We start from the raw sequence: 11,708 nt of genomic DNA on the forward strand, positions 1-11,708 counted from the left end.
CGGCGTGCCTTGGCCGCTGAGGATGGTCTGCTGTCTACTGTGATGGCTGGTGGTGGCGTGGAGTTGTCGCGGCTGGTTTCTGGACAGGGAGGCACGCTGGTTGCCGTGTGGGTGGCCAGGTTTGGGGAAGGAGGCCATTGCTGTCGTGCAGATGGTTTGCATGCAGTGGCTGCGGCAACCCTAGCTCTGGGTTGAAGACATTTACATCTAAACGAGTTCTATATATATAGACCCATGAAACCCTAATGAATAAGAAGAAAAGACGTACGTGCAAGAGAGTTTGAGAACGAGTCTAACGTGGAAACTGATTCCTGACTTCATGGGCTTGGATGCCATAAAAATATTTCACTTAATTCAAAAATATAAATAATAATCCTATTAAAAATAACAAACGTAAAATCTGATAATAATAATAATAATAATAATAATAATAATAATAATAATAATAATAATAATAATAATAATAATAATAATAATCTAATTATCAAACCTAATAAAATATTCGTGTAATTGTCTCTAATGATATAGGATCGGGATGTTACAAAAGAACACGTAAAAAGACCACTTTGTTTCCAAAGTGGGTGCACTCATATCATATCATGGTGGTACCAACCATATCACGTGAACAGTATCATCATATCATAACCATATTCAGAACAGATAAGTATGCCAAAGTTTTATCATATCCATATCATATCAAAACACGTGCGAAACATATTCATATCATTTCTATTTGATCAAAAATAGATCCAAATCATTTCATATCACATGCATAAAAATTTCAATGATATCATATTCGCTCTTTTGCTTATTTCAGAAACATGTCAAATATTGGTCATGTCTACACATTTCATGTCAAAAACATTTCTTTTCTCTTTCATTCGTATCTCATGAGGGAATGCAAAACATATACTGAGGTTGTTTTTCACTTTTTCTTTTTAAAACAACATGCACATTTTTACAAACCAACCTCAGTTCATTTCTTTTTATGCAAATCCAGTATAGGAACCCCGCTTACCTAGACTTCTTAGCTTCTCGAAAATTTTCCTCAAAAGTGCCGAACAAACATATTAATCCTCACCTATAAAATCACGTAATTTTCGTAAATTTTCAGTCGATCACATACTTCAATACATAAGCCAAAAATGTTAGAATACCCTATTTTAAATTCCTCAAACTTAAAGTCCTCATACCCTCAAAATAGCATCATTTCCCTAAACCATCGATATCCACTAAATCGAATTCGTATTGAACAATAATTTAATCGAATAAGTATTATAATAATTACGGAACTCAATGAATAGTAATATTAAAATATCTAAAATACCAAAAACGCATTACAAATTGATAGGATACTTTAACTACTAAAAAAAATCTTATAAAATACGTCATGAAAACTCCTTTTAAAAAATAGGTTTACTTTCTTTAGCTGACAATATTATTAAAATATCATCTACAACAAAAATACAATATTCTATGAGACTTAAAACAAAACCCAGATGACATAAACTCAAATAGATCCCTCATTCGAAAGTATGAATCGGGAACATACACTAAGGGTAAACCAGTAATAATATTCAACTATTAGGTTAATAATATATATATATATATATATATATCATAAGAACCAAAACTAGAGGATCACAACACCCGGACATGCGATGGCAGGGGCTTACTCCCAGGAGACCGAGGCGAGCATGGAGGAGTACGGCGCGATGGCTGGCTGGCGGGACAGTGGTGGCGCGACTAAAGAGCAGGAACGCAGTGGGGAGGCCGTCGAGCTGGGCTGAGCACGAGAGAAAAAGAGAGAGTAAGGTGAGCGAGCAAGAGGCGGAGAGAAAGAAGTGTGCAGACCGAAAGAGATGCTCACCGTGGGAGGTGGTTACGACCGAGGTGGCCTGTGGGCGTCCAGCGCCCTCTTTCCGAGCGAGAGGCGACGGCTTGGATTGAATGGTGCAGTACAATGGTTTGGTGTTAGAACCTCTGTTTCGGGTGGCTAAAACAGGGGATTTTCGGGCTGGGATGGTGCTCTGTTTTCGGAGGTACAACCGAGATGGTGTTTACACGGAGAGGGTGGTGGTGCCCGGCTTGAGAGGTGGACTTTGTGTGGTTGTCGTTCCGTGTGCATGGACAGCGTTCGGCGGAGAAAAACGCCTTGGCATGGCTGTGCGGGTAGCTGGGCTGCTGAATGAGGCTTGCGGTTTGGAGCCTTGAGGGTAGGGACGGGTGCAATGGCCACGGTTCTAATGTGCTGAGGCGTGAAATGAGGGCTGCGGCACATGAACTAGGGTTGAGAAGACTTAAACTTATACATAACTATAAGTAGAAAGTAGAACAAACCTAATTAAAAAGGAAAGGATGGACGTGCATGAAATAGAACTAGCTGGAAGCCGTGCGATGAAGTCTAGACCCGCGCGATCTCACGGCTAGGCTCTGAACGAGATTAATGTATTGCTTTCATCTAAAGCTTCGGGTCTCTAATCAACTAAAAGAAAATAAAAAAAAATAAAATAAATAAAATAAAATAAAATATACTGCCAAAACATTTTAGGCTCAAAGTAACGCACCAGTTCAAAGGGGTCTGGCAATGCTGGGTCTTATAGTTTTAGTAATTGAAAATCAAATACATAAATTAAAAATAAATAAAAATATCATCTACTGTGCAAGTTCATCTCTAGCCCAACTTAAGAATTTAGTTACCCATAAATATAATGGACAACAAAAATCTCAAAAGAAAAATAAAGCAAACGACAGCCATGGCAATTAATTTCCTCTCTTCCTCCTTCAACATTGAGCCATCTCCCCTTTATGAATCCCCAATTTCGTACTAATGAAATGCTTATATAGGGTAGGAAAGAAACCCTAATATCTTTTATATTCCCCCGCATACAAAATTGTTTAAATTTTAGGACTCATCTTTGCAGCCACGTATGCACTTCAGGATTTTGAATTTAGAAATCCTTATTAGAGAGAACTTTGTAGCATTTCCAATGCATGAAGAATCTCATCGATTCGATATTTGAGCGAAAATCTATAATCAAAATACTAAAGTATGTACAGGCTATCTTCTAGCAAATTTCGGACTGACTATTACTTTTGATCCGAATTACTCTCAAACCCCATCATTATCCTTATTTGAAGAGTCCTATACTCCTTGAAAGTTCTTAGGTTGTTCTAACGTCTTGTCCACTTGAAATTCCTTTGAATTTAACTGGGTCTGGACTTGCTCTTTTATAGACTCTGAAATTAAATATAAAAATATGCTCAGGAGTATCCCAAAGGAAATAAAAACTCAATTCAAGAATACACATTAATTCCTATGATTTCTATTCACATTTTAGCATTTTATTCCAATAATAGGATATTTAGAGTGCACTTTCGTGCACTCGTCAAGTACACAAAACTGGGACAAAACAAAGGAAGAAGAACCAACCAATGAGCAACAGACCGAGAAGTACTACACTTATCACAAAACAAACCGTTTACTATCAGCAATAGCATATATCATTCTTGCATCTAATAGTTTCAACACTTTATTCTTCACCACTTCTTTCATAGTAGGATTAAGCCTATGCTGGGGGTCTCTACGAGGGCTAGCTTCTTCCTCCAAATTAATTTTATGAGAACAAACTAGGGGACTAACACCTTTTATATCAGCAATGCTCCAACCTAAGGCCGACTTATGCTCACCTAGGGTCTAAATTAATTTCTCACCTTGAGACTCAGACAATTCAGACGAGATAATAACATGAAAAGTATCACTTGGACCAAGGAAAGCATGCTTTAAACCCTTAAGCAAAGGCTTCATTCAACTTTGGGTGCTTTCACACTTGAAGGAATTTGTTTTTCACCTTTCTCAGACAACTCCTCAAACTTCGATTGCCATGCTCGAGTGCCATAATCATGCGTTCTATAAAAAATAACACAAATATCAACTACATCAGATGGATCATTGATAGAATCAAACTCAGAATTAACAAGAAAATACTCAAGGGTATCAAAATCATGAGCTATAGAAACTCCCCTATCCATGAGTGAGTCAATCATGTATGTCTGGTGGCTCTCGTCATTATCTTCTGGCTGTTTTGCAATATGGAAGATATTCACCTTGAGAGTCATGTTTCCAAAAGACAGCTTCATGAGCCCATTCCTGCAATTAATAAGAGCATTAGTGGTAGCAAGGAAAGGCCTACCTAAAATCAATGGAATTTTAGAAGTAGTAACAACAACAAAGCTAGTGTCAAGGATTAGGAAATCAACAGGATAATAAAATTTTTCAATTTGAATTAGAACATCCTCTACCATATCCCGAGATACTTTGAATGAAAGGTCAGTCAATTGCAATACCACAGTGGTTGGTTTGATTTCTCCTAATCCCAACTGCAAATAAATAGAATATGGCATTAGATTCACGTTAGCTCCTAAATCTAGCAAAACTTGCCCAAACTCATAATTTCCAATGCTGCATGCAATGGTTGGACAACCAAGATCCTTGTACTCGGGAGGAATCCACTGCTCAATTAGAGCACTAACTTGCTCTGTCAGGAATGCTGTCTTCTTCATATGGTGCTTCATATGGTGCTAAGCAAGAATAATGGCGTTCTGTTGAGCAGATTTTATGCTTGTATGAAAGTGCTTCTAGTCAGACAATGAATAAGCAAAAGACTTCTATTATTTTCAGTCCCAACACAAACTTGGAAGAAAAAGAGCCGATTGTTGATTTCACCAATGGAGTGCTGTGTGGGAACTACAATAGGTACTTAGGCCTGCCTACTATGGTAGGAAGATCAAAGTACAACACTTTTAGACACTTGGAGGAGAAAGTTTGGAGGAGATTGAGTAGTTGGAAATCTGAGATGTTATCCTCGGCATGGAAGGAAATTCTTATTAAAAGTGTGTTGCAAGCAATTCCTGCATACACTATGAGTGTCTTTAGACTCCCATTTGGTTTGTTAAAAGAGATTGAGGCTATGTTTTCTCGTTTCTAGTGGAGTCATAAGAAAGGGACCAATAGCATTCATTGGAGGAGTTGGGAAAGGCTAGGGGAAGTGAAGAACAAAGGTGGACTTGGCTTCAGAAATTTGAACAGTTTTAATAAAGCATTATTGGCTATATAGGTATGGAGATGAATTCAATTCCCAAACTCCTTGGTGTCAGATTTTTAAAAGTAAATATTTTAAAAACTGTGATGTGTTGGAGTCTAAACCAGGCTACTCTCCTTCTCATGTATGGAGGAGCATTTGGTCCTCCATTAGCTTGGTAAAGGCAGGTGCAGTATGGAGATTTGGGAAGGGGCATACCATTAAAGTCTGGCATGGCAAATGGATTCCACAACCTATCTCTTACAAAGTTCAATCACCCATTAATCAGTTAAATGATGACTCTACAGTTGCTGAGCTTATAGATGAGGCTACCTGCAGGTGGAAGACTAATCTAGTGGGAGCAGTGTTTAACTCTGAGGAGGCACAACTTATCTGCAATATTCCTCTCAATATGAGGAATATCAGTGACAGACTGATTTGGGCTAGGAACACAAAAGGGATTTTCACAATTAAAAGTTCCTACTTCCTGGACTATGTTTTGACAAAGCAATCTAGGGGGGAGTCATCAAATGCAGAGGCTACTGATGTGGTTTGGAGGAAGATGTGGAAGCTGCACGTTCCAGGAAAAATCAAACAATTTCTTTGGAAGGCTTTAAATGATATACTACCTACAAGACAGATGCTGAGGAAGAAACATATAGTTGATGAGGATTGGTGCCCAATGTGTAAGAGGGTTGAGGAGTCTGTTATCCATGTTCTTTGGAACTGCCCTGCATCTATGGATGTATGGGGAGACAATGATAGCCCTCTAAGGAAATGGAACTCAAACTTTTTCTGATTTTAAGCTATTGTGGGAAGAACTTTTCAGTAGAATGGAGGTGATAATTTTGGATCAGGTTGCTACAATATTTTATAAATTATGGACTAGAAGGAACTGCTTTGTTTTTGAAAATTCATTTAAGGGTCCATCTACTCTACTCAGATCTGCATTATCTGACATAGAGGTATTTCATGACTTGTATCAATGCTCAATACCCATTGCTGATAGGCTGCCTCAACAGGTTTCTGTCATTAGATGGAATCCCCCAACTGAGCCTTTTTGCAAACTAAATTTTGATGGTGCTTATGATGCTGAAGGCAGTCTGATGGGCCTTGGTATTGTGGTAAGAAACTTTAGAGGGGAAGTTGAGATTGTAGTGTCTGCTCCAAGGTCCTATTATGTATGTTCTGCATTCACAGTAGAGTGCTATGCTCTCATGAGTGGCATTCAACTGTGCCTAGAAATGAATATGCATCAGGTGCTGTTTGAGCATGATGCTAAGCAAGTTATTGATGGGGTTAAGGGATGCAATTCAGATCTATCTTGGGAGGGTCAATTGATTGATGATATACAAGTCCTAATGTCTGCTCAAGCTAGGTGGGATACATGCTTTGTTAGAAGAGATGGAAATAAAGCTGCACATATGGCTGCAAAACTAGGCTTATATTTAGAAAGTGAGTCTGTGTGGATCGAGGATGGTCCTCAAGAGGTTATGTCTGTTATTCAGTTTGATAAGTCATGTATTCCTTGATTCTATAAATGAAATCTGGATCTTTCAAAAAAAAGAAAAAAAAAAGATAAATACTATTAACAATTTACATTATGATATGTACTATAGATATAAATTATAGCTAATTAGTTAAAATTAATTTTGTAACTATTTCTCCAGTCATTCATTTAATAATTATATCAATAAGCTATAATCTATATAAGGATAAAATATATTATATCTACCATTAAAAAATTATAACAAAATATCCTATCCTATACACACTTTGGAAATATAAATAAATATATTAAATAAGAAAAATTATAAATTAATTAATTGTTAATAAAATATGCTTTAACAAGCTAAATCGAGTTTATACCAAATTTGTTCACAAATTTAAACCGAATGGAGCCGAACTTATTCGAATTTGACTTATTTAATATTGGAAGCAATATTAATATTAAAAATGTCTTATTTATTAAATAAGCTTAATTTGAATCGAAAATATACCAACTACCTCGATTTATTCAAAAACTGTTTACACGTCATTAGTTAGTCCGAGGGAAAAAAAGGAAAAAAGAATGCCATCATTCAATGCGTCTATTATAAACGTTAATTGCAAAATCATGTGCCCATTTTATGGGCCAGTCTAATTCTTTTACAGTGATGCGTCAAATATCCAGAGTTCAATCCGCACATCTAACATCGGTGACTGCATGTGCTTCCTTGGACATATCCCCAACCACCACAACCGCCTTCTTCAACTACTTCAAGCATGCGTGGCCCTGCCATCTCTCGGTACAACAAAACTCGTCCACGCCCTCACTATCACAATGGGTTCAGTCCCAAACCAACCCATCTTCCCATACAACAATATCGTTTCGCTGTATGCCTCGTTCGGCGAACTATCATTTGCTCGTAAGTTGTTTGATAAAATGCCCCACAGAAATGTTATCTCTTACAATACGATAATTGGTGCTTATAGTAAAGATGGGGATGTAGGAGAAGCTTGGAATTTGTTTTCTGAGATGATGGGTTGTGGATTCCGGCCAACACAGTTCTCGTTGAGTGGGTTATTGTCGTGTAGAGCACTGGATCTTTATCGCGGTGTTCAGTTGCAGGCTTTGGTGATAAAGAATGGGCTGTTTTATGCTGAAGCTTTTGTCGGCACTGCTTTGTTGGGCTTGTTTGGGAGGCACGATCGTGTGGAAGAAGCAATTCTTGCATTTGAAGATATGCCTTGTAAGAGTTTGGTAACATGGAATTCAATGTTGTCTATCCTTGGTCATCATGGGTTTGTTGAACATTGTGTTTTTTTGTTCCGAGAGCTTATGATGGTTGAGTCTGCTTTGTCTGAATGCTCTTTTGTTGGTGTTTTGTCTGGATTTTCATGCAAACACGATTTGGATTACGGGGAACAAATACATGGCCTAGTGATTAAAAATGGGTTTGATTATGAAGCTTCTGTTGTGAATTGTCTTATCAATATGTATGTGAAATGTACTGACATATTCTCTGCAGAGAGAACACTCAAGACGACGCCCATTTGTGATGTTGTATCTTGGAATACAATCATTGGCGCAGTGGCAAATTATGAGAGACCTGGAAAGGCAATGGAACTCTTTTTGGAAATGTGCACGAGTGGAGTTTTTCCTAGCCAGTTGACGTATGCAAGTGTGATTAACTCGTGTACAAGTTTGGAGATTCCAATATATGGAGAATTCATCCATGCCAAAACAATCAGGAGTGCTTTGGAATCTGATGTCTATGTGGGTAGTGCATTAATTGACTTTTATGCTAAATGTGATAAATTGGAAAGTGCCCATCGCTGTTTCGATGAGATATATCAGAAGAATGTAGTTTCTTGGAATGCTTTAATTTTGGGTTACTCAAATAAAGGCTCTTCCACTTCTATGTTTTTGCTACAAGATATGCTGCGATTGGGCTACCAACCTAATGAGTTCTCCTTCTCGGCTGTTCTTAGGTCATCGATTGCATTGGAACTGAGGCAGCTACATGGTTTAATTATAAGAATGGGATACCAGAATAATGAGTATGTATCAAGCTATCTCATTACCTCATATATAAAAAACGACATCATATCTGATGCCCTGGTCTTCGTTACTACTTCTAATGATCCACTCTCTGTTATACCCTCTAATATTATTGCTGGGATTTATAACAGAAATGGTCAATACAATGAAACAGTAAAGTTACTTTCTCTACTTGAAGAACCTGACATTGTATCTTGGAACATAGTGATTGCAGCTTGTGCTCGCAACAATGATTACAAAGTGGTGTTTGAGCTTTTCAAACACATGCACATGGTTTACATGCATCCAGATGGTTACACGTTTGTTAGTCTTCTGAGTGTGTGTGCTAATATTTGCAACCTTGCTTTAGGAAGTTCTGTTCATGCTCTCATGACAAAGAGGAATTTCAATCGCTGCGACACATTTGTTTGCAATGTGTTAATCAATATGTATGGAAAATGTGGCTGCGTTGAAAGTTCGGTGAAAATCTTTGACAAAATGACAAATAAAAATCTCATAACCTGGACGGCTCTAATTTCTGCCTTTGGACTTAATGGTTATGCTCAGGAGGCATTAGAAAGGTTCAGAGAAATGGAGTTTCTGGGGTTTAAGCCTGATAGGATGTCTCTCATTGCTGTGCTTACTGCATGCAGACATGGTGGGTTAGTGAGAGAAGGGATGGAGTTGTTTGGACAATTGAGGAACTATGGAGTTGAACCCGAAATGGATCATTACCATTGCATGGTGGACTTGCTGGCTAAGCATGGACATGTTAGGGAAGCAGAGAAAATGATTCTCAGCATGCCTTTCCTGCCAAATGCAATTATATGGCGTAGTTTCCTTGAAGGCTGTAAGAGGCAAGAAATTGCAAAGGACCAAACAATGGGACATGTAAATTAGGATCAGCTCAATAACACATATCCTGGAGAGGTAATGTCACTGTTTATTTGTGCAGACGAGTTATGCTTCTCATCTGATCTGCTGTTAGGCCTAATGTCTGCAATTCATCAGATACTACACGAAAAGATATATTCTTGGGAGGATAGATGATTTTGGCTAGTAAAGGCCAGTCTGTGGACTCTGTGCTAGGCTGACCTGGATGGAAGCCAAACAGAGCGGGGAAACAAATCAAAGGATGTTTCTCTGTCTCCTTGCTCGATATGAGGATTACCCTTCTGTTATATACATTCTGATGATATATGCTCTGCAGAGTACAGGTTTATGATGTCATGTCAATAAATTAAGAGCCATCACTTATCCATATTTCTCTTTGATTTGTGACATCCATAACACCTGACACTTTAACCCATCTTCTGTTCTTCTTACCGTGTATTGGCCAAGCGTGATCCTCCCTCCTCCCTCCTCCCCCACTTAAGATAAGAGGCTGTCTCTTCCGTATACTCTAGATTTCAAGGCACCATGGTTCTATTTATGTCATCCATCTTCCGAGGCTGTTGAAGTCATTAGCTGTTGAATTGGCAATGCTGAATGTGTTTTCAATGAAGGGTTCCAAAGATGCTTTGTGAAAGAGGGTGCTGCTTGTGATAGATAATTATTATAAAAAGGTATGAGACTATGAAAGGAAAGGCAAAAAACGATTGTTTTGGATTTATGCCTATATATTTTAATAATAGAATGAGACTAGGAATGAGTTTTAATCGAGTCAAGCTAACGAGTTAACTCAGGCAAAAACGAGCGGGCCTTAATGCTAGCCTTAGCCGAGTCGAGTCGAGATTTTTCAGTATGTGTCATTTATTAATCGAGCAAGTATCTGCTTTCACGGATGAGTTTTTTTTTTTTTCATAAGTCGAGTTCGATTCGAGTTTAACCGGGCGAGTATTGCTTCCAGTAGTCTAGGAGTGTCACATGTTTTTCATAAAATGAACCCGACAAAAGATCTCATATTTCATAAATGAAAATAGAATTTATTTTGTAGAAAATGTCTAATAAATTGTCTTCCAAAATCTTAAAAAGAATAAACAATTTATGTCATAAAATAGTTTTTATTCTTGAAAGTCTGAACTAAATCAACTGCTCCTTCTAATCTTGGCCTGCCAGCTCGTATTTATCATCCTCACCTGGGTGATTAAAAACATGAAAACAAACTAAAATGAGTCGAAGAATCAGCAAGAAATTTATCACTACGTAAATATAATAAACATAAGATTTTCATAAAACTTTTCATGCTGAGAACTTAAAATTTATGATCGTTTCTACTGATGTCTATGCTATGCATGACTGATTTATCTGAATTAACTGACTTAACTGACTGATCTAATTTAACTGACTGGCCAACACACTTAACCATGTGTACGAGGTTGTGCACCAGCTCCACATCCCACTGCAGCAAGGGGAGCCGCTGATAGTATTCTGGCATATTATGGTAGACCACACTTGAGTCTGTGGTTTGCACATCCACCCTGAAACTGAACTGCATTGGCATCATGCATCTGAATGGCCATCTGATTAACTGATATAATCTTATCTTGCACTTGAACTTAAGATGACTTGCGTGTTTTATACACATGAGATACATGACATAATACATAAATAAATATAATTTCTGAATTTGAACATGATGCGGAATAACATGATCGTATGCTATGTTGGATGACATGTTTGCATATGACATAAGTGGTTCATAAATAATGGCTGTCAATGAACTGACTTGAATAATACTTATATATAAACTGAACTGTGATGATCTTAATTTGTGATCAAATTATTTACCTTGTTGTGCTGCTTTTTGAGTTTCACTTCGTAGCTCGTAAACTATTCTACTTAATTAAATTCACATCGTAAAATATAATCAAATAAATATTATGTTTATCACAAAAATCAATTAATACTAATATCTTAAATTATTTACAATACTAATAGCATATTCTTACTTTCAGTATATAACTTAGTATAGTACTTTGAGATATAATCAATTCTATTAAAATAAGTAATAAAAACCTCAAATCTTAAAATAGGTTTTTCCTTTCTTATATTTAACATAATTAAACAAGAAATCAAATAAATAATAATATAATTTAAATATTCTTAACATATTTTTTTATTTCTATTTAAAATATAACTTAATAAATTTATTAAAATCTGAC

The 11,708-nt window shown here is 37.1% G+C and overlaps 3 protein-coding genes across 4 annotated transcripts; 2 read left to right on the forward strand and 1 right to left on the reverse strand.

Moving 5' to 3' along the window:
* Window positions 1-3,804: 3,804 nt before the first annotated feature.
* Window positions 3,805-4,563, reverse strand: LOC108993663. Its single transcript, XM_018968648.2, has one exon. It carries the CDS (start codon window positions 4,561-4,563, stop codon window positions 3,805-3,807), a length of 759 nt encoding a protein of 252 aa, XP_018824193.2.
* Window positions 4,564-4,649: 86 nt separating this feature from the next.
* Window positions 4,650-6,613, forward strand: LOC108993664. Its single transcript, XM_018968649.2, has 3 exons — window positions 4,650-4,756; window positions 5,118-5,826; window positions 6,005-6,613. The coding sequence occupies exons 1-3, from the start codon at window positions 4,650-4,652 to the stop codon at window positions 6,611-6,613; spliced, it is 1,425 nt and encodes a 474-aa protein (XP_018824194.2).
* A 545-nt stretch (window positions 6,614-7,158) lies between these two features.
* On the forward strand, window positions 7,159-10,296 carry LOC108993647 (pentatricopeptide repeat-containing protein At3g58590). Of its 2 annotated transcripts, XM_018968634.2 has the most exons (2): window positions 7,159-7,489; window positions 7,574-10,296. In XM_018968634.2, the coding sequence occupies exons 1-2, from the start codon at window positions 7,288-7,290 to the stop codon at window positions 9,502-9,504; spliced, it is 2,133 nt and encodes a 710-aa protein (XP_018824179.1). In that variant the 5' UTR covers window positions 7,159-7,287; the 3' UTR covers window positions 9,505-10,296. The 2 variants fall into 2 exon arrangements, with proteins under 2 accessions (XP_018824179.1, XP_018824178.1); XM_018968633.2 differs by having other exon boundaries at window positions 7,160-10,294.
* The last annotated feature ends 1,412 nt before the right edge of the window (window positions 10,297-11,708 follow it).

The sequence above is a fragment of the Juglans regia genome, chromosome 1 (assembly GCF_001411555.2).
Source record: "Juglans regia cultivar Chandler chromosome 1, Walnut 2.0, whole genome shotgun sequence".
Classification (NCBI taxonomy): Eukaryota; Viridiplantae; Streptophyta; class Magnoliopsida; order Fagales; family Juglandaceae; genus Juglans; species Juglans regia.

Coding starts and splice junctions, on each gene's coding strand:
- LOC108993647 (XM_018968633.2), top strand. CDS start 7,288: ATGTGCTTCCTTGGACATATCCCCAACCACCACAACCGCCTTCTTCAA.
- LOC108993664 (XM_018968649.2), top strand. CDS start 4,650: ATGAATAAGCAAAAGACTTCTATTATTTTCAGTCCCAACACAAACTTG. Junction 4,757..5,117: donor CTGTGTGGGAACTACAATAG/GTACTTAGGCCT, acceptor TTGGCTATATAG/GTATGGAGATGAATTCAATT. Junction 5,827..6,004: donor ACTGCCCTGCATCTATGGAT/GTATGGGGAGAC, acceptor AATTCATTTAAG/GGTCCATCTACTCTACTCAG.
- LOC108993663 (XM_018968648.2), bottom strand. CDS start 4,563: ATGAAGAAGACAGCATTCCTGACAGAGCAAGTTAGTGCTCTAATTGAG.